The sequence below is a fragment of the Diaphorina citri genome, unplaced genomic scaffold (genome assembly GCF_000475195.1).
Source record: "Diaphorina citri unplaced genomic scaffold, Diaci psyllid genome assembly version 1.1 scaffold137, whole genome shotgun sequence".
Classification (NCBI taxonomy): domain Eukaryota; kingdom Metazoa; phylum Arthropoda; class Insecta; order Hemiptera; family Psyllidae; genus Diaphorina; species Diaphorina citri.
In genome coordinates this window covers 272,644-296,249 of record NW_007377574.1, presented here as the reverse complement: position 1 = coordinate 296,249, position 23,606 = coordinate 272,644, and the positions used below count along the sequence as shown (strand labels likewise).

The 23,606-nt window shown below is 36.3% G+C and overlaps 1 protein-coding gene across 1 annotated transcript; it reads right to left on the bottom strand.

Annotated features, from left to right (window-relative positions):
* Nucleotides 1-6,125: 6,125 nt before the first annotated feature.
* LOC113465639 lies at nucleotides 6,126-8,571 on the bottom strand. The gene is made up of 5 exons (XM_026820312.1): nucleotides 8,532-8,571; nucleotides 7,764-7,948; nucleotides 7,365-7,438; nucleotides 6,837-7,230; nucleotides 6,126-6,503 (listed from the first exon to the last, which is right to left on the bottom strand). The coding sequence occupies exons 1-4, from the start codon at nucleotides 8,537-8,539 to the stop codon at nucleotides 6,973-6,975; spliced, it is 525 nt and encodes a 174-aa protein (XP_026676113.1). The 5' UTR covers nucleotides 8,540-8,571; the 3' UTR covers nucleotides 6,126-6,503; nucleotides 6,837-6,972.
* Between the last annotated feature and the right edge of the window lie 15,035 nt (nucleotides 8,572-23,606).

The window sequence follows — 23,606 nt, the reverse complement described above, 5'->3', positions numbered from 1 at the left end:
TTTTTTTATTTTTATTTTTATTGGGCGCAACATTAGTGAGCATTGAGCATTATGTATTTTTAGAACCGATGTAGGTACCTAATAGAGGTGTGTAAATCAAACTTCATAGGTACTATCTAATAGATGGAAAAATCAATAACAACACAATATTAATCAGTGGCGTAGCGTGGTCTAAATTCAAGTGTAGGGCGTTGTAGGGCTCATGCACAGGTCTACCAAGTCCCATCACAGGACATGCCATTAATATTTATGGGCATTAGAGTGAACTTTTGAGTTGTATGGCCGCCATACACACCATACATACACGCTACGCCACTGACCAAATTTAAGTACAATGTGCCAGTACAAGTACAAAAATTTAAGTACAAGAACAATAAGTACTAGTACAAGGAGCCAATGTACAGATGGGGGCTGAACGACTGGGAGTAGTTGACACGGACAGCATTCAATTCCCCCGATTGCAAAATTTGAAGCCAGAAGGGTATGATTCTATTCCCCCGATATAGAAAAAAAAGGTATAGTTCTATTCCCCCGGCAAAGAACTTTATTGGCAAAAAGAGAGAGAGAGAGAGAGAGAGAGAGGGAGGGAGGGAGAGAGAGAGAGAGCTTTATTAACATAGAAAACGAAAAATGAAAAAAGAGGACATCAGCAGACAAGGTAAAAATATAGTCGGCGAAAAAAAAAAATAAAAGTATGAAGAAGACTTAGTAGAGAAAAGGAAGGAAGATAAGGAGGACGGGGGGGGGAGCAAAGGAGACAGAATAAGACTTACAAAGTAACAGGAAGAGAGGGAGAGAGACTGGAATAGAGATACCTATATCCTCAATGAACGGAATTCTAAAAAGAGAGAAACAGGAGAAGGAGGGAGAGAGAGAGGGGGAAGGAAGGAGAGGAAGTGACAGAGAGAGAGGGAGAGAGACTTATAAGTAAAAATAAAGCCAAAGTCCACAACATGAAAAGAGAAAGAAGTATCTGAGCAGTGGCGTGTGGTAAGATTTACAAAAGGGGAACCAATCATACCAATCTGATGGTGGTATTTTTTTAGGTTTGATAGAGGGCTTACACCTGCCTCGGTGGTTGGTCAAGGCGCTCGCCTGGTAAACAGGAGGGCGTGGGTTCAATCCCAGCCGAGGTATGGAATTTTATCCTCAATAGTCAAGGCGCTCGCCTGGTAAACAGGAGGGCGTGGGTTCAATCCCAGCCGAGGTATGGAATTTTATCCTCAATATAATCTGAGAATTCGACCACAATAATAGTACAATAGTAGTACTGCTGGAGTAAAGGGACTTTTCAATGCATTAGACAGGAAAGCATTTCTTCCCTAGGTCCCTATGCAGGATACACCACTGTATTGTAGTAAATATCCTTAGTATCCTTAAGAAGAAAACTTTTCTCATTTCAAATTGCCAAAGTTTCTAATAACGCAGCTCAACTTGAAAAAGAAAATGTAAAATAAGGTTGGCCAACCTGAAAGGAAAATGTAAAATAAGGTTGGCCAACCTGAAAGGAAAATGTAAATCGATGTTGGACAACCTGAAACATATGGCATAGCAATGTGTAGAAACTAGGAAATAGGAAATCCTACAGAGAATCAAAAGGTTTGAATATATGACTTTATTTATTTTTTAAATTTACAATGTACATTTTATCCATTCTCCTATCTATGCTTATTCTAAGGATCAAAATATGACAAGATGAGAGGATGGATGGATGCAATGCAAAAGGTAAATTGGAAATTCATCATGGCAAAATTTCCTATCAATTTAAGATCCTACAAATCAATTTATTTATTATTTTATTATCTCTATTAATATATGATTGGTATTTTTTTTTTTTTATTATTATTATTATTTTTATTTTTTTTTACTAGATCGGCATACTGTATATTATTATGGGTTTATGAGCTTCCCCTTTTGTAAATATTACCACACGCCACTGCTCAGATACTTCTTTCTCTTTTCATGTTGTGGACTTAGGCTTTATTTTTACTTATAAGTCTCTCCCCCTCTCTCTCTTTCTCTGTCACTTCCTCTCCTTCCTTCCCTCTCTCTCCTTCTCCTGTTTCTCTCTTTTTAGAATTCCGTTCATTGAGGATAGGTATCTCTATTCCAGTCTCTCTCCCTCTCTTCCTGTTCCTTTGTAAGTCTTATTCTGTCTCCTTTGCTCCCCCCTTCCTCGTTTTCTTCCCTCCTTTACTCTACTAAGTCTTCTTCCTTTTTCTTTCGTCGACTATTTTTACCTTGTCTGCTGATGTCCTCCTTTTTCATTTTTCGTTTTCTATGTTAATAAAGCTCTCTCTCTCTCTCTCTCTCTCTCTCTCTCTCTCTCCCTCTCCCTCCCTCCCTTTGACAGAGGTTTGACAGAGGGAACTGTAACTGCTAAGGTCTTATCGTCTTGAAATCGAAGAGAGAAAGAAGACAGGATTGGAGAAAGCCAGTCTTTCCAAGGATAAAATCCGGCCCGGGCGGGAATCGAACCCGCGGCCTGGCGCTTACAAGGCAGACGCACTACCAACTAAGCTAACTAGGCTGGCCTAATCTAACATTGAAAAGGAAAATAGAACGTTAATAGAACGTTACCTATATTTACTTATGACTTCCCTTTCTTTCGCTCTTTCTTACCCAAATCCCTTTAGGTACCTACGAATACGCAAGTTAGATTTTCATCAAAACGTATGTTTTTCTATTCATACCTTTATCTTTCTCTTCGGACGTAGGTATAGGTTCCTACGTAGGCAGGTATTGTCAGTAGGCAAAGCTGGAAAAAAAGTATGAAAAAAAAAAACAAAAAAAAAAACATTAACAAGGAAAAAGAAACGAACCTACCCGCACTATACCTACCTAATACACGACGAAACAAAATTCCTAATGACATTAAATTAGCATTAACATAGGAGAAGAAATGAGATAAGAAACAACTCGAGAAAGGAAAGGGAGAAAGAGGTTAGGGATGACAGAAAGAGAGGGAGGGAGAGAAAGGAAAAAAAAAGAAAAGACGAAGGAAAGAGTGGGAGAAGGGATTTTCATCCGAAAAATATTACAAAAAGATACAGCAGAATAAGAAGGAAAAATGAATAAAAGAAACACGGAACATTATCCGTCCAGGATGTAATTCGCCCCGGGTGGGAATCGAACCCGCGGCCTAGCGCTTACAAGGCGGACGCGCTACCAACCAGGCTAACTATTAGGCTGGCGGTGAGAGGATTTAAATATTAGAATATCCAAAGGTTTTAACCATAACAAAGTCGCAAGCGAGTGATCCAACAAACGACACTCCGGGTTGCATAAAACAAGCACAAGAAAACGTAGACTGAAATAAATGAAGAAAAAAAAGTGCTAGAAGTTATTCTAATAAATTCTGCACATAATAGATAGCAAGAGAGCAAAAGAGAGGAGGGAAAAATGAGGAGAGAGACGAAGGAATTAAGAAGATAACAGAAATAATAATGAGAGTGTTATATTGTAAGGAAAGATCAACGAAGGACGAGAGAAAAGAGGGAAGGGAAAGAGGAAAAGGAAAGAGAAAACTTAAAATAATAGAACAGAGAGGAGGAGAAAGAGTATGAAGAAGAGAAGGATGGAAGGAAGGGAGAGAGAGAAGAGCATCGGAGATTTATAATGAAAGAGAAGAGGAGGAAGAGGAGATAAAAACACACAGTAGATGAGAGAGAGAGAGAGGGAGAGTAGGTATAGGGCAAAAAATGGAGATAGGAAAGAGACAAGAGAGTGGGAATAGCAGAATGTAAGAGCAAAAGGAAGGAAGAGAAAAGACGAAGAAGAAAGAAAAAGGAAAACAAGAAGAAGAAGGATAAGAAGAAGAAAGAGAGCAGAGAGGAGACAAAATGTTTCAGAAAAATTCGTGAAAAAAAAAAATAATAATAATAAAAGATTTTCAGAAGAATAAAAAACTAGAGCGAAGTTGAAGAATAATAATAAAAAACTCATCGCTCCTTTTTACTTCTGGAGTACCTTCTCAGAAAACTAATAAAAAATAAAATATAAACAATAAAAATGGTACAAATAAAAATATTGCCTGCGGCGCAAGTTGGATACACGATTGGTTGGATACACGCTGACAAAGACTCTGATTAATTGCTAATTGTTATACTCGCATCTGGATTCAACCTGATGCACCCTTAGGGGACATCATGGGTCACAGGGTTCTGACTTTTTTGGGGTCCACCCAGACTTCGTCAATTGAAAAACTGCTGAAATTCCCAGTCAACTAACACCCATTTTTCTGTCTACATCAGTCATTTCAATTCTTCATTTCACTTTCAGCTCGCTGTAAAATGTTACCATGTAACAACGAAAAAATGGAATGAAAGGAAATCTGTTCAAAAACAATAATGAACATTTTAGAGGAGAACAAAAAAAAAGAAAAGTTGCACATTAACATATGACTTTTTTGGGGTCCACCCAGACTTCGTCAATTGAAAAACTGCTGAAATTCCCAGTCAAATAACACCCATTTTTCTGTCTACATCAATTCTTCATTTCACTTTCAGCTCGCTGTAAAATATTACCATGTGACGACGAAAAAATGGAATGAAAGGAAATCTGTTCAAAAACAATAATGAACATTTTAGAGGAGAACAAAAAAAGAAAAGTTGCACATTAACATTTTTAAAAAGCAACAAACAACTGGCAAACATAATAAGAGCGGGCATCAATAAAATTAGATATTTGAAAATGTCAACAGGAATCGTGCTTTTCTTGTTGATGTCTTGCGCCTCCATCTGGGCAAACCAAATAGACGGTTTGTTTTTCCAGAATGGAGGCGGTTTCACGGCCACGCGATACACATGGTCGTCATCACGTCAGGGTCACCAATGTGGAATTTTGTGTAGAGGAAAACATCGTGATGTTCGTGATATTATTTTGCAAAGACTGAAAGTTTATTCTTAAGAAAAATACTGGTTTGAAAAACCATCCAATCGTAGGACCACCACAATGTGATGACATTCACAGTGTTTGCGAAAGTTAAGCAATAACCTACTTTTGAAAGATTAGTGTGAAAAGTAACTTGGTTTGATATCTACTGGGGCTTCATTGATCTTTAGAACCCACCTCAGAAAAAAAGATCACAGAATGTGCTGACATTTTTGTATATTTTGTTTAAGATCGACCAAACCGTGCGGATATAGTGAAAGAAACTGATTGATATACAGAAAAACTAAAGGAAAAATCGCCAAACCAAAACTTGGAACCCACTTCGCTTGTACAACGAGTACCTAGGCACAACACATATCAAATTATGAAAGCCAAATGGTTGAAACACAAATAACAATATAAAAGAAAAACACATCGACAATATCAGTTGCAATAAGAAAGTAAAATATTTACTACAAAACCGCGTATTTATAAAATACATAAAGCAATTTGAAAAAATTGTAACTACCACCTGAAAATAATAAACAAATACCTAGAATCCTTAAAACAAAAACAAACACGAGGCGAATACAATAGTCCGTCCCTTATACCTTTTTATTACTATTGTAATAGTAAAGGGAGGACGGACTAAAAAGCAACAAACAACTGGCAAACAAAGTAAGAGCGGGCATCAACAAAATTAGATATTAATTTGAAAATGTCAACAGGAATCGTGCTTTTCTTGTTGATGTCAAAGTTTGCTGAATTAGTATCGTGACATTCACAGTGTTTGCGAAAGTTAAGCAATAACCTACTTTTGAAAGATTAGTGTAAAAAGTAACTTGGTTTGATATCTACTGGGGCTTCATTGATCTTTAGAACCCACCTCAGAAAAAAAGATCACAGAATGTGCTGACATTTTTGTATATTTTGTTTAAGATCGACCAAACCGTGCGGATATAGTGAAAGAAACTGATTGATATACAGAAAAACTAAAGGAAAAATCGCCAAACCAAAACTTGGAACCCACTTCGCTTGTACAACGAGTAGGCACAACACATATCAAATTATGAAAGCCAAATGGTTGAAACACAAATAACAATATAAAAGAAAAACACATCGACAATATCAGTTGCAATAAGAAAGTAAAATATTTACTACAAAACCGCGTATTTATAAAATACATAAAGCAATTTGAAAAAATTGTAACTACCACCTGAAAATAATAAACAAATACCTAGAATCCTTAAAACAAAAACAAACAAAATAAAATGGTTGTTTTCTAAAAACCCACAGTAAACATATAAATCCGACACCTCTAAATAATCCCAAAACCCTACAGGCAATAAATCTAAAGTTAGATTTCCCTGTTTTTAACAACTTGTAACATTTTAAACGATACCTACACGCTAATTGAAATATAGGTATGTAGTTTTCTGTGTTTTTGCTGAAAGCATGAAAGCATACACAAATTACACATAAACATACACATAAAAGCAAGATTGAGATGATACAGATTTGGCTCAACATGATATTCCATGTCAACTCAATTTTACTGAAAACAAGCTAGGACATTTCTAGGAAAGTGGGTACCTCGTACTCGTAGCACAAAAAATGACAATGATTATTACCTGTGTACAGTATCTGACCACACAATTTTCATCGCATATAAATCCGACACCTCTAAATAATCCCAAAACCCTACAGGCAATAAATCTAAAGTTAGATTTCCCTGTTTTTAACAACTTGTAACTTGTAACATTTTAAACGATACACGCTAATTGAAATATGTAGTTTTCTGTGTTTTTGCTGAAAGCATACACAAATTAAACATACACATAAAAGCAAGATTGAGATGATACAGATTTGGCTCAACATGATATTCCATGTCAACTCAATTTTACTGAAAACAAGCTAGGACATTTCTAGGAAAGTGGATACCTCGTACTGACAATGATTACTACCTGTGTACAGTATCTACCCACACAATTTCCATCTCAAATGGATATTACTAACTTGATAGCAAAACCTAACTACTTAAATCTAATCTGGCGACGTCTCCAAAGGCACTTTCTGGTTTGATCGAAAGGGGGGCAGGACTTAGAACATATTCTGATGATTTGACGGGCCATTTAGCTTCCTCTTGAACACATAGTGTTCATCATTACCATACCCCAGTCCTCCATAGTACATCAAATCATCCTCAGCTCCCAAGGTCCGCTTGTCCTCTTGCGGGTCTTCGCGGACAAACTCCTCATTGCGACGGCCAATCCGCGGAATGGACTTGCCCGCTTTGAGGAATCCGTTGTCGTCTCTCCGCCCAATGCGGGGGACTGACTTGGCTGCTTTGAGGAAGTACTCATCACCTGGAAACGAAACCCATGAAATATGAACAAAGTTGTTCGAAAATTAGGGATTTTTTATGTTTTAACGTTTTTTACGGACAAATTCGGTATATTTTTAATTGTAATACCCTAATATCTGTGTTACGCTTTGAGGAATCCGTTGTCGTCTCTCCGCCCAATGCGGGGGACTGACTTGGCTGCTTTGAGGAAGTACTCATCACCTGAAAACGAAACCCATGAAATATGAACAAAGTTGTTCGAAAATTAGGGATTTTTTTTATGTTTTAACGTTTTTTACGGACAAATTCGGTGTACCTATTTTTAATTGTAATAATATGTATCTGTGTAACGTTTTGTTTTCGTAATCTTCGGTCTTCGCGTGTTCTTTCGTCTTTCTTCTGTGTTACTATCATTGTCTACCACGGCTGTTCTACAACCTAACCTCTTCTGGGCTTTCAAGATAGCAACGAGTGTCCATGATAAAGTAAGTCTAATTAATGTATTGACCGTTGCAATGAACTCTCAAGAATATGTAAGACTCATCACCTGCATAGCCGCGGGCCGGACGCTCGTACGCGGGCGATGGAATGGTGGACTTCCAGATGAATCCGCTTGGGGCGCTCGGGTCGCGACGTCCGATGCGGGGCAGATAGTTGTCGTACCAGCCCAGGTTGTTGTGGGCGGCGGTGATGTAGAGCGTGGCGGCTGAGAGAAACACGAGGACCCACATTCTGAAAGGAAGAATAGATACACCCTGCTTATACTGCCAGAATGAGACTGAGAAGTCTCTTTACTTTCGCCGACTAAACAAGGTCTTATGTATTTGGTACAATAATTATAAGGGTGGCGTGCGTTATGGCGCGGTTTAAAAGAGATCAGATTTTCGGCAAAGTTTTGACTTGAGATTGAATTCAGCAAATTGAAATTAACAAAACAATAACTTACATTTTGCTAACTTACACACGTAAAAATAAACATAATTTAGGAGAGAAGAACACAACTGACCACAAGTAACTTGAACTCTTTACGTCTAGTTACTTGTGTTCTTCTTTTCAAGATGAATCTTCACAAAGTCACGTCAGAATCTATTAGTATAATTTAGGAGTGTTGTAAAGTGGATACCAAAAAATTGCTCGTAATGTTTGAAAAAAAAAAAAAAAGGGGTGTTTTAAAAGGGAAACCAAAAAAATGCTCGTAAATTTTTAAAGAAAAAAAAAAAAAAAATAGGTACAAAAACAGTAAGAAGAAATATAAAGTAGGTAAAAATAATTATTCACTTTACTAAATTTATACAGGGCAAAACAGAAAGCTTACCTGGACATTGGAAATTCGCCGATCTGCTAACACCAGAGGAACTTCAACAAATGATCACTTGACTTTTCCTAAAAAAAAAAAAAAAAAAAAAAAAAAAAAAAAAAAAACAGTAAGAAGAAATATAAAGTAAAAATAATTATTGACTTTACTAAATTTATACAGGGCAAAACACAAGCTTACCTGGACATAGGAAATTCGCCGATCTGCTAACACCAGAGGAACTTCAACAAATGATCACATTCGGGTACCCGACCTCGGTTTTTATATCGACGGATCACAGGTTCAATTCCTCTGATTGACAGGGAACATCTTTATGCAGGTGTCTAGGAGCTTCTACTCGTACAGTAGCAGTGGAGAGTGCAGGTGAAATTGTCACCATCAACTGGTTTGAAAGTGTCACCTAACAGTAGCACGCTGACATATGCTGGTACTTTGAATTGTTTTTCGGGCGTTTTTCATTTCGTTTGATAATGTATTGTTTTACATAGTTGTTTGATATTGTCGAATTGGTACATCGTTTGTGTGATATTAGTTCTCTTCCTATTGTTTGAAATGCACAGCTTCAGTACTTTCTCTGATAAGGGAGTCGTTGAACTCCCCAACAATGTGAATGTATCTGCCATTGTTGTATCTATCATTGTTAGAGGTATCTTTCATTGTTGGGGAGTAGGAGGATTCTTGAACGGAGGAAGAAAATAGTTTTCTAATGTTCTATAGGTTAATGACTTTTCTCAAATGCGTGGGGTTTACTTTTTTCTCTCTCTCCCACCCCTCTCTCTCTCTCTCTCTCTCTCTCTCTCTCTCTCTCTCTCTCTCTCTCTCTCTCTCTCTTTCTTTCTTTCTCTCTCTCTCGCTCTCGCTGCACCACCTTATTTTCTCCAAATGTTTCCAAGAAAACAAAAGAAGATGATGTATGGAAAACTGCACCGCACGACACGCTTGCTAAGTTTCCACATAAACCTACTGAGGCGCTCCTAACTAAAGACTTTGCAAATTATTCAAAATGGCAACGCTGCTGCGAGTCTTTCCCACACATAGTGCCTCGTATTTGAAAATTATTATATCACTTTAGCATTTTGATATACTATACAACTATTATGCTGCAAACTATTATGTTGTAACATTTTGAATATTTTGCTATAATGAAGTTTCTCCCGCTTGTGTTTTAGAACAATGAGTAGGTAGCTTGTATTTAAATTTTCAGCAACCAACTTTCGCCATTCGCCTTGTGTATTTTCTACGCGAGAGGAGGGTTTAGTCATACAGGAAGGGGGGTTTCCAGTAATTATTCATTTGTTTCGGTTATGAATCGTTTCACACTGGGAACTTCCTGGAAAGAAGGATCTGAGGGAAGCTGGGCAAATCGGGACCTAGAGGAACCCTGCAGCTGTAGACATTGTCTGCAGTGTCTGCAGTTGAGGTGTAGACATTGTCTGCAGTGTCTGCAGTTGAGGTGTAGACATTGTCTGCAGTGTCTGCAGTTGAGGTGTAGACATTGTCTGCAGTGTCTGCAGTTGAGGTGTAGACATTGTCTGCAGTGTCTGCAGTTGAGGTGTAGACATTGTCTGCAGTGTCTGCAGTTGAGGTGTAGACATTGTCTGCAGTGTCTGCAGTTGAGGTGTAGACATTGTCTGCAGTGTCTGCAGTTGAGGTGTAGACATTGTCTGCAGTGTCTGCAGTTGAGGTGTAGACATTGTCTGTAGTTGAGGGTCACATTGTCTACATGTCTGCAGTGAAACTTGACGCCTTGACAGGAACTTATGGAAACTTGTTGTCCTATGGGCGCAATCTTCGCAAAACTAAACTTATGATTATGAGATTATGACTGACTTGTGAGAGCTATACCTGGGCAAACTCTTTTATACAAATGGTGTGAAGAGTGAGTGAGTTATAAAAATTGAACGACTCTTTTCAGTGAACTACTCAGTCAATGAGTCTGAGTCAGATCCTAAAACCTGTAACTCACTTTTCGAATCTCTTTAGTTATTAAGACATTTCAGTGGGCCATTCAGTCACTGAGTTAGAATAACTTGCTCTTCAACTCCCTATTATAGCCTATAGGTATATTTAGGATTTGACTCATTGACTGAGTAGTTCACTGAAAAGAGTAGTTCTTTCCTATAACTCACTCATTCTTTGTACATCTCACACTTAAAATCTAAATGGCCAAACTTATTTGACTTGGCGGGGTGGAGCCTTGATATGACAGACTTGTTTCCTGAGTCAGATCCTAAAACCTGTAACTCACTTTTCGAATCTCTTTAGTTATTAAGACATTTCAGTGGGCCATTCAGTCACTGAGTTAGTATAGGTGACTTGCTCTTCAGTTCCCTATTATAGCCTATAGGTATATTTAGGATTTGACTCATTGACTGGGTAGTTCACTGAAAAGAGTAGTTCTTTCCTATAACTCACTCATTCTTTGTACATCTCACACACTTAAAATCTAAATGGCCAAACTTATTTGACTTGGCGGGGTGGAGCCTTGATATGACAAACTTGTTTCCTAAAGTCGTCCCCATGTGTCGTTCGAGGAACAAATCGTGTCGTGCGTAGTGGGAACACTCATTTAAATTACATGGCCTACAGGAGATTCGGGCAAAAAAAATCGGACGAAACTCACAAGTGGGAACAGGCCTTAACCCTTAACCTTAACAAACCCCTACTGTGTTTTCAATAAAAGCTGTGTTCGCAATAAAATTAAAAGCCAAAGGCCCCATGAATTCCTTCCCGTCAAACCCATTCCATTGTGTTATTAGTGTGCCAACGAGTCTTTTGTTTTGAAAAAGTTTGCCCCATGAAAGTTTGATAGTGTTTGACGTCCCACTTCTGCTTCACCGACGCCTGTGGCTTTTTGCGTCAAACCTTTGTCTTGACTTGAATGCTGGAAGGTCTTGGGGCTGAAAAGGGATCAACCAATCACAGTGGTTGAGAGCTGGAAAAGACAATGTGTGAATGTGCTCGTTGAAAACAAATATGAAAGTTCTTTTTTTTTTTTTTTTTTTTTTTTTTTCTAGTTAGGCGCTTTAACACTCTTGTGTCGTTCGCGCCCTTTTCCATTTTGACATCTCAACGAATTCACATTTTCCTCAGAAATTCTAATTTTCTAATACATAGTTTAATTAGAAAACTCAAGTTTATAAAACTCTCCTTTCATGTCCCTTCTCTTTTCTTCCTCTTCCTCCTGCTCCTTGTCCTTCTCCTCCACCTCCTCCTCCTTCTCTTCTTCTTCCTCCTCCTCCCTTTTCTTCCTCATTCTCTTCCTTCTCCACCATGGGGGTTAGAAAAGTTGTTTAGTGAAGTGCTACGCGATCATTTCATTTAGCTCATCATGAAGAGTTTGAAAACCCTTTGATATAAAATTTAATAAAATAAATTGTTTGCCCTACAGGGTGGCGCTATCTGGCGAACGCCTTTTTTTTCTTCTTTTTTTCCTTCTTCTTCTTATTCTTTTTTCTTCTTCTTCTTCTTCTTCTACTTCTTTCTTCTTCTTCTTAGCCACCGGCGCCGGCGATAGCACTTTGAATGCCCAATTTCCAATGGAACACTGAAGTAACGTTGCGTATGGTTTTTATCCGGATGGGTGACCATTTGGGCAATCGTGTAGGTACTTTTGGCTTTTCCCCATCCTACTCAGACCAAATGAGGTTAATATGAAGTGGCGGGTAGCTTGTCGTACTCGTACCCCATCATTAAAAACCTTAGCAGTTATAAAGTTAAACCCTTGGGGAAAAAAAGATTAAATCTGTTTTCATGTCATTTTCAATAAATTAAATGATGACTAGCCCTGTATATCCAAACACAAATAGACACAAAGATAAATAAAAGACGAAGAAAAATAGAAGGATACAGAAGTAAAAAATAGTGTTAGAAGCGAGAAACTGTGTAAATTATATAGCAACCTAACAAACTAAATAAATATAATAGATATAGCATATTCTATATAAATTATTGTATAGCATAATATATTCTAAATTGAAAACTTTGAAGAAGGAAATGATCACAAGGGCAAGAAGAAGAAGAAGAAGAAGAAGAAGAAGAAGAAGAAGAAGAAGAAGAAAAAGCGGAGAGCAGGTTGAAATGCCTAGGTAATGTAAAAAGAAAAAGGTGGGAAAACAGGGTGAAAGAGAGGAGGTAAAAAGTGAAGGATAAAAAATAAAATGAAAGAAAGTAAGAAGAAGAGGGATGAATTACGTCGCGAAATCTAAATTTAGAAGAAAAAAGTTTTTCAAGCCTTTCCTGGAGTTTGTGAATGGAATGAAGGCAAAAATTTATTTATAGGTATGTATATTTTATCAATTTATTTTTGTGCATTTATTATTGTTATTTTTTATTTCTTTACCATCTGATCAATTATACCTAGGTAAGTTATTGAGAGAAAATCAGTTAGGTACCTAAGTTTTATTGTTATCACTTATTCTGGATATTATGCCTTTCGTTCAGTCTTGTCTAGCTGTCCAAGTAAATAAATGCTTACTTATTGTTATAATATCAGAAAATTACCACTATGATACACCACAATACCTACCCAATATTATATGATTCACCACAAGTTGAACATTACAAAGTCCTTGAGCACAAAGTAAACCACTCGACTGGAATATTATATCCAATATTATTATACCATGCATGAAGGAGAAAAAGGACGAAGAAGAAGAAGGAGGAGAAGAAGAAGAAGAAGGAGAAAAAAAAGAGGAAGAAGAAGGGGAATAAAAAGAAAAAGGAGGAAAAGAAAGAGGAAGAGAAAAATAGTAAAAAGAAGACCAAGGAATAAGACGAAGTTTAGTAAAAGGAGAAGAAGAATAGGGAGATGAAGAAAAAAAAAAAAGACGAAAAAAGAAGAAGAAGGAGAAGGACAAGAAGAAGAGAAGGAGGAAAAAAATCTCGAGTTGTAGTTATTATGCCATATTATCTACCTTTGCTTTCAATCCCGTCCACTTCAATCTCTCTCTCTTTCCTGCTCTCTGGTCTTGGGGCTGAAAAGGGATCAACCAATCACAGTGGTTGAGAGCTGGAAAAGACAATGTGTGAATGTGCTCGTTGAAAACAAATATGAAAGTTCTTCAGGCCTTAGTAAGTTATTGTTAATATGTGAACTTTAATGGTTATGTTGATTAATATACATATTAAGTGATCTTTTTTCTTTAACACTGATGATGCCCGAAAGGGTGAAACATGGCTGTTCATATTTTTTGTAAAGATGTAAAAATATATTAGTGTAAAACCAGTGAAGTTTGGAAAAATTCGCCTGTATTTTTATTTATGTACCAGAGTTATTGTTAGTGAGCATACCCGAGATTACCCTTTTCACCCAGATTCTAAATATACATTAAATTTTATTCTATTCAATTAAAAAATATTCTATTCTATTCAATTAACTAAGGAAAGCACGTTAGATGCACGAATTCCCCAACAAAGTTAAGCAACATTGTGTGCGATTCGTATCTGAACGGGTGACTATCACTATTGACTATTGACATATACATGGTACTGACGATTTTCATCTTTTTTCTTCTTTTTTTTTTAATAAATTTACGGAGAATCTCTCCATTTTTTTTAATCAAAAGAGGTAAACAATTAAAGGTAGTAATTATTAAAATCAAAAATAAAAGAACAAAAAAAAATAGTAAAATAATTAAGATGACCTACCTACTATGATCTTATTCAATTGAGATCATTGAATGTGTTTAGGATATCATTTTCTGAGCAGGAAAATATATGTCGACTCCCGCACCACCAATGATGTTTCCAAGATCCGGAATTCTCCTGATGGGGCAATGCTAAGCAATGTTTATATGACTTCTATTGATTTTGAAGGTGTGATCTAATCTGGTTTGTCTTGAGTTTACTCTAATGTTTATTTTACTAAGAAGTTCTGGTGAATCAATTTTATTGTGTAGTCCAGATAGCTTTTTCTGGTAGCCCTTTAGGTCCTGCATCAACCCTCAAGCGTTGTACAGTCGTTCGCGGGACACCCTGTATAAATGGATATGGTACATTGAATGGCTGAATAGAAGGCTTAGAGCGAGATAAGACACAAGTGTTTGAGATAATGAAATGGGATAAGTCCTTAGTTTGAGTGAGTACGGGTATCTGCCCAAGACAATTCCCCTGTCTGTCCTTCCGGGCTACAGATATGGGCTGGCTAAGCCACAGTACAGTGGTTCTTAAAATTACAAATGTTACCAACTCCTAATACATACTTGTATTGTTAGTGTTACTTATTAGATTAGTGGAGATGTCAAAACTCCCAAATAATCCAAATATACTCATATTGTTACTTATTGGTGGAGATGTCAAAACTCCCTATCTTATTACCCTTTTACTTTCTGTTTTTCAAATTTTCATTATTAGTGGAGATGTCAATACTCCCACTGTTGTCATTTGTTATTGGTGGAGATATCGAAACTCCCAATACACTCATATTGTTACATATTGGTGGAGATGTCAAAACTCCCAATCTTATTTTTCATTGTTAGTGGACATGTTACCAACTCCTAATACATACTTGTATTGTTAGTGTTACTTATTAGATTAGTGGAGATGTCAAAACTCCCAAATAATCCAAATATACTCATATTGTTACTTATTGGTGGAGATGTCAAAACTCCCTATCTTATTACCCTTTTACTTTCTGTTTTTCAAATTTTCATTATTAGTGGAGATGTCAATACTCCCACTGTTGTCATTTGTTATTGGTGGAGATGTCAAAACTCCCAATACTATAAAATGAATTTTAAAAATTGCCGCCGGGACAGCTATCTCACGTCGTCCGAGCTCATCCTAGCCCGTTACATAAACACACCGTCAAACATCCCTTTACCCCCGCAGTACAAGTATAACCGGGGTCTCGTATGTTTGATAGCTTATTGATAAAATACCTGCATCAGTAAACAATTCAAAAGAAAAGACCTTCCTAAACTTGTAAAAAGCATCAACTTCAACCATCTGATCGGCCAAAACTTGTTTCAATCTGACTTGAGAGGAAGAAATTTCGTTTTTATAAAATGAGGTGTAAGACCACTAACAGATCGACATGCTATATGGGTTGATAGTTGTAGCTTCCCCGTTAAAGATCTCACTCCACGCCACTGCAGATCAGATTAGTTTTCAGATGAAAGGGGCGTCAACTTCCGTCTAGAACAGTCGTGGCTGGTTTCACAGTTCAATGGGTTAGGATTTAACTTCAATGGTCAAAGATCTGACCAGACGACTTGACCATATCTCCTTAGGTACTGCGAAACTGAAACAAAGAGATATCAAACGATTTTGTATAGGATAAAGTGACCAAACCATACAGACCAATTCGTCTTTGGCCTCTATCAAGATCTTTTGTTTGGTCAATTAAAAACTTATGAGTATGTATTTGAACTGGGATTTTATTGTTATAATAACTCATACCTATTCAAATAAATGAATGTCTAGAAGTAAAAAGAAAAAGAAAAAAAAAATCCAAAACTCTCTTTAAAAAAATGCTAGTTAAATAAAATTGATGAATATTTGGTTGGTCTCAAAATATTTCTCTTTTTTTCTGATTTCAGGTGATGCTGTGACAAAACTCAACAAAGAAATTTTGGTAAAAGGATTCATGACGTGAATGTTGTTCCTGAAGAGATATTTGGATCACCTAAGGATGAAGTTGATGAGAAACATGATTTGCTAGTAGTGTGGGAGAGAAACTTCGTTCATGGATAGATGATACTTGTTTGAAATTCATAAAATGATTTGCAACATAATTATACTTGGAAGTTTTGTTGCATAATATTTTGCAGATAATTTTCTGAGTCCGTTACATGAATTCACTTGAAGCAAATAATGTCTTTTTATTTAGTATTCTAAAAAAAGGACAAAACAGATAATTTTCTGAGTCCGTTACATGAATTCACTTGAAGCAAATAATGTCTTTTTATTTAGTATTCTAAAAAAAGGACAAAAAATATAACAACAGAAACTGACACTCGGAAATTGATTTAATTAAGACAGTTAAAAATGTAAATGATTTTAATTTAATAAAAAATGTTATTAAAAAGGAGAAGATATATAAAAAGAATCGTAAGAAATAAAATGGCATAATTACTCAAAAATATGGAGGTAATATGACAAAGTATAACATTCTAGAGAACTCAAAACGGGAGTAAAAGAAAAGCAAAATGACTTGAAATTTTCAAATTATTTTTGTTGAAGAATATTAAAAACAGAGGTTGCTCCTTGTATATCGCACGCTTTCCAGGGGAAAAATATTTCATTAATATGAAAAATGTTCCAAGTTTTTTGATTGTGCTAGTTTGTTTTGTTTGTCAAACTCAACAAGAAATTACCGAGGAACATAACAACAGCAACAATGCTTGTCCTAACATAGCTGACATGAAGCAATGCTCATGTTATAACTTTGAGAATGAACTTCATCTGGAATGTCCCAGTATTACCATCAGTGAATTACAAGATAATTTACAATTGTTTATGAACAAAACGTTGCAAACTATAAGCATATACGACTTTGATAAAAATGTTCAAACATTGTCAGATAAGGATTTGTTCAAGTTTATTTACTTCAGAAATTTTCTAATCACTGAGTCTCGTTTGACTTCTGTTGAAAATGTATTTGAAAACATTGATATTATTGATTCCATCAAAATAACATCTAGTAAATTAAAACAAATACCTAATAAATTGCTCAATAATCTAATAAATTTGAAAGATCTAGATTTAGAATCTAATGAGATCACCACGGTTAATAATTATACGTTTTATGCTTTATCAATTAGTAAGATAAATTTAAAAAATAATCAAATAGAGACGCTTTTTGAACATTCGTTCAATGGTTTAGAATTTACATTGACTGATTTGGATCTTTCAGAAAACAAGCTCAAAGACTTTCCATTTCCTGCGATTAAATATTTAGAATCTTTCATTCATGCCTTCTCTCTCTCTCTCTCTCCTCGAATTTCTCCTTTCTATTCTCAGCCACACTTTCAAGTTTTCTAAATTAAATTTTTCCTTCAAACACAGAAGAGAGAGAAAGAAGGAGACAAAGAGAAAGAGCTGGAGAGAGAGAGAGAGAGAGGTTTTCTTCGATAGTCAAAATAAAACAAGAGAAGAAAATGGAAAACTTTGGACCCAGAAGTGTCAGACATTGTGGTGGGACAGAGAAAGAGCTGGAGAGAGAGAGAGAGAGAAAGAGAAAGATCTGAAGAGAGAAAGATAGAGGGGAGGTTTTAGAGTTTTAGACAAAGAGCTGGAGAGAGAGACTATAGACTCTATAGAGAGAAAGAGAGCCTAGAGAGAGAGAGAGAGAGAGAAAGAGGTAGGGAGAGAGACAGACAGAGGAAACTATATGAAAGAAAGTCAGTTTCTATTAGATTAAAATGAAAATTGCAACGAAATTATTTCGGAGAAATGAAGGGTCTTGCGTTTGAGAGAAAGAGATTCCCCAAAAGGAGAAAGGATACAAGAGATATTTTCCCAGACCGGAATCCCAGCCAGTGGCGTATCATCCTTGGAACCTCGGGAATAGAATAGAATACGAATGGAATATATCTCATAGAAACACAAATCAGGAGTTTGAAGACTGAAGGTGAGTTTCTAAGAAAGGTGAGAAATTGATAATAATCAGGTAGCTTGGTCTAAGAACTCACCATTCAATGGTAAACCATTGAATTCGTTGACTTCATTCTCATTTCGTTCCGTCAATAAAAGGTTAAAACAAATTTTTCGTCAATAACATTACTTTCCTCATATAAACAAACCATTTTGAGTTTAGGAGAAAGCCAGCCGTTCCGAGAACGAACATTATCCCATCAGGATAAAATCCGCCCCGGGCAGGAAATGATATACCACAATAACATTCTACAATTCTAGTTTCTAAGCACGAATAGACGCTCCCTACAATCTATCAACATGTCTCACAAAATTGACACATTTTGTCTACCTTACACAATGACAGTCATGAATGGTCAAAGCAATCTAAAAGATCTAAAATTTATTCTGGGATCCTTTTTCCAATACTTGATTGATTTCAAAACGACCAAAAATTATTTTAGGAATAACAAAAAGTAGTGGAAATACTAAACAAAATAAAGGATTCAACACACAAATGTTGTATGGTGTAGTGAAAAATACTAAACAAGCCACAGAATACAGAGCTCGATAGGGAATGGAGAGTTGTGGCAATTCTACAGACAGAAATGACAGAATGTAAACAAAACTCTACATTACCATTAACATACCAGAAGATACGGAACAAAACGTAGAAACAAACGTAAACATTGGATTGAATCGTTGATACTGAATGATAAATTTAGATAAAAAGATATACTATGAACATATATCGTGCATGTTTCAGTTATTTCATTTACCTATATCTTTATTTTCGAGAACACAAATACATTTCCATCAATTGAAAGTATTACCTAATTAAATCAGTAGCATTTATTTCAATTGAATCATACCACTTTTGCCAATAATCATATTACACAAATAAAATTAGAATGAAATATTGAAATGCAATCAATAAGCCTACTTAATCTCAGCATGTTAAAACAAACCATTTTGAGTTTGCGTGCTTATATATTACCAGTAAAATAACAGCACGAAAAGCTGACATCATCATCAATAACATGACTTTTCGCTCCCTGTCCACAGAGAATCCCATCAACTGCGACTGTGATCAGCAGGAGCTCTGGTCGTGGCTGAAGGACCACAAGAAGATCATCCCTGAAGAGGACATTCTCCGGTGCAACCTGCCGTTGAATCTGAAGGGACAATCGTTTCTCGATTTGGAGCCGCAGAAGTTCTGCTCCTCGTTTGGAGAAATCAAAATGAGCGTGAGAGATGTTCAGCCGTTTTCCATGCTGGTATCTTGGGTGTCCAATCTGAACCAGAGTACCATCCGAGGATACCGGATTGCCTATCAGGCCATCGATATTGACGGACAGGTAAGGGAGGAGCACGGTTCTTGACTTCCTGAGATATTTTGCCACTTGTCTTGGTGGAAAATTGAAACAATGGGATAATGTATCTAGTCCTACCGATATTAAAAAATAAATATTAGGTACTAACCTATGGATATGAAATATCTTTGTTCCTTTTTATTATTCATAGGTTTTGTTATACTTAGATGTTACATTTTTAATTTTGAATACCTCAATACCAATGCTACATTTAATAACTTTTTAAAAAGAAGTTTTAGATTAAACGAATTTTTTGTTTATTTAGTTCTTTTACTTTATTTGTTTGATTATTTTTTAAGTCACTAAAGAAAGATTGATAACTACATACTATGTAATAAACTTACTAATCTCATTTTCTTGTCAAATAGAGAGCTCAAATGACATTAAATATGATTGTAATAGGTAATTAATGTAATTATGATAGATAAGATACTACTAAACATTTAGTTTGTCACAGTACTGTGTACCAAATTGTATACTAGGTACTTAGTTACTTAGGAGGCTTTTATATAAACTGAGTTATGCTCATTGCCATAGGTACATTTAAGAGTTTTTATTGTAATAAGTAATAACTAATAATAGTTCATTAATTGCATGGAAAATTAACTCTCTTCTGATTGGTTTCTTCGAACATTTGTGAAAATCAAATTTTAAAGAAATATTTCAATTGATTTCAACCGGTTCTTTGTGAAGGCTTTATTTCATCAGATTAGCATTTCAGAAAGAATAAATATTCCATCAATAAAATTAATGATAAGCGATTCTTTATCCTATAATCCTCTATTTTGGTGCTTTCTGTATCCTTACGTTCGAAATGTAGTTATTAGGTACCTAGTTCTAGTTTTCTGAAATCTGAATTATAAAATATAATATTATGTCCATCACCTATAAAATTATTGAAAAGTTAGTCGTAAATTTTTACTTTTTGAATAAGGAAACGATGGTTTTTAATTATTTAATTATTGATTTTGATGTGGCAGACCTAACTAATTTTAATTCTTGTCAAGTTTAACCATTGTTATTGAGATTTTAAAATTTTAAATACCCATATTAGATAGTAATTTATCATGTTTATATACTATTATTTGATATCTATTTTATGTATTAAGTGTTGTAATATTTTATGTTGTAAAAAATACATTCGGTGAAAATACAATTACAAGTAATTAAAAAAAGTGCTTTTTTGAATTTATCTTTTATGCTATATGTTCTACAGACTCACCAGATAATTCTTCAGACAATTTTGCAGCTTTTGTGGCAGAAGATCCCGGGTTCGATTCCCAGAATCTAGAAATTTTGGGGGGTTGTTTTTCAGTGCTCTTCAACCTATATTTCGCCAATAATAAATTCATTACTATTATTTGATATCTATTTTATGTATTAAGTGTTGTAATATTTTGTGTTGTAAAAAATACATTCGGTGAAAATAAAATTACAAGTAATTAAAAAAAGTACTTTTTTGAATTTATCTTTTATGCCATATGTTCTACAGACTCACCAGATAATTCTTCCGACAGTTTTACAGCTTTTGTGGCAGAAGATCCCGGGTTCGATTCCCAGAATCTAGAAATTTTGGGGGGTTGTTTCTCTTCAACCTCTGTTTCGCCAATAATAAATTCATTGAGAGGCATTCTAGAAGTCCAAGGGCTCAGTAAGGTGACTACGGGCATGCTATACCACAGACACATATTCTGGTGTACTTGAGGGGTGTACTATAATACAGACAATGGAGTGGGTTCAACATACCATGCCTATGTCACGAACTCCGTCGGTAAGGAATATTGTAAGTAATAGACTTGCTATGACACAGACAAAGGGAGAAATAAAAGCCCCCTCCTAATCAAAACCTCTAAAAAGTCTCTCGGCCTCTCTAGACATAAGAACGTATGACAAACGCATGGGGAAAGTGGAAAGTGGTAGGGGAAGATACTAGAGGAGGGGAAAGGAGAGAATTAGAGGGGAGGGATAGAGACTATAAGAGGAGGGGAGGGAAAGGTAAGATAAGTGGGAGGGGAAGTTCAAGGTCACAGTTTCCTCTTCACTTTCTCCCTCGCTCTCATGCATACAGCTGCTGCCATCTAGCGGAACTTTCGTGAAACTTCTGAAAAAAAAAAAAGTGGAAACTGAACGGGGGGAAAGAGTTCTTCCTCGCTTCCCCTATTAGTTTGAAATGACGTTTCATAATGGTTTCACAAACCTCTACTAGAGTGCGACTCTGGTACTGGAAAAAGCCATGGAAGAAAGTTGGTTATGTACGTACGTAACTACGTACCTTCACTTCAGGACGCGAGACGGGAATACTAGGCGTCAGGAGGCTATGGTCTTATAGGAAGACAGGATTTGACAGTCTTATCGTCCCGAAATCGAAGAGAGAAGGAAGACAGGATAGGAGAAAGCCAGCCGTTCCGAGATCGAACATTATCCATTCAGGATAAAATTCGCCGGGCGGGAATCGAACCCGCGGCCTAGCGCTTACAAGGCAGACGCGCTACCAACTAAGCTAACTAGGCTGGCAGAATAAACTTCTTAACGAGCGAAGATCAGGCCCACTATCTAACTGAGCTGACGAGAAATCGATTTTCTCATGAATTTGCAATGAAGAATGAACCTTTGAAGAAGACAAATTTGAAAGCCCAGTCAGTATTCAAAGAAGATATTCCTGGTAGAAATCATTCCATATTCACCCAGCACCCACACATTGTGTACCTATGTATATACCTTAGTGGACAATAGATCAGTTGCGCTTACTTGGGTGATGTTTCAGAGTCATAGAGCAGGAAAAATGAGCACCAACGGAATTTTTCTTTTTCTTCTACGACTTCTAGATCCCGAGATAAATTGATTTAAAAAAATACCGGCAAATCGTGAAGTTTGACGTCCTGGTAGAAATCATTCCATATCCACCCAGCAGGCGATGACGTCATAATTCTTCCCCACCTAGCTCCCTTAAGGATGCGACACGAAACTTTTGTTTAAAATAGGTGCTTTTTGGCGCTTTTTGGCGGCTTTCAACCGTTTTTTGGAGGATTTCAGCTATACTGACTAAACGGTGAGAGATATTAGAAAAGTTACAATAGATGAACACCCAAATAAGCATCATTCAATAGGATAAGGAAAGTCGTGTGATTTTTTTTTTTTGTGATCATCCTGTGTCATCAAGTCTCACAACTAATTTCCAATGTCTCGAAAATCCTTGTTTAATTCCTCAGGAAAATGGAGCGAATGTCCCGGACGACAATACCAAGATGTCCGCAAAAAAGGATTCTCGTGAGAAAACCATTACAATCACCGAGAAACGAAAACCACTGACCGATCAAGTAAATGAATATCCTCGAGATGAGAGTATGGTCAGACAGGATTCAGATGGAAAATCGAAGCAAGAGCCACAAGAAAGTAACGGCCTTGATGCTAATGAGGTAGGTATATTGAAGGATTTTTTCTAGGTTTGACAGAGGGTAACAGTGGAATAGATCAGTTGCGCTTACTTGGGTGATGTTTCAAAGTCATAGAGCAGGAAAAATGAGGACCAACGGAATTTTTCTTTTTCTTCTACGACTTCTAGATACCGAGATAAATCGATTTTTAAAATACCGGTAAATCGTGAAGTTTGACGTCACGGCATACGCTCCCGTAGGCGATGACGTCATAATTCATGACTCCCGCTTCGTTTGTTTGTGCGCAAGCGTTTCTGCGCATTTTGACGTGAAATCTGACGTCACAACTCTTTGAACTTTTTCATTAGAACGGCAATTAAAAATTGAATTTTCGACCTTTTAAAGTTACTTTTTCGGAGTTTTGACCTCAGATTTGGATTTTTCACAACTTTTTACGTAGGAATCGACCATTTATTTATAATTTTTACCCATTTGCAACTCCTCCATTCCCAAAACTTCCTCTTGACTCCCTGATGTTTTCTCAGAATTAGATAAACAAAAGATAGGTAGGATAATTTTTACCCATTTGCAACTCCTCCATTCCCAAAACTTCCTCTTGACTCCCTGATGTTTTCTCAGAATTAGATAAACAAAAGATACCTACGAAGTTAGGTAGTAGATAGATAGGAAGGGAAGTAAGTACAGAAGAACCTCGATTATTTGAACTTCCATTATTTCAACTCCAAAATCCA

Coding starts and splice junctions, on each gene's coding strand:
- LOC113465639 (XM_026820312.1), bottom strand. Junction 7,439..7,763: donor TCCGGCCCGCGGCTATGCAG/GTGATGAGTCTT, acceptor TTTCGTTTTCAG/GTGATGAGTACTTCCTCAAA. Junction 7,231..7,364: donor ACGACAACGGATTCCTCAAA/GCGTAACACAGA, acceptor CCAGGTGATGAG/TACTTCCTCAAAGCAGCCAA.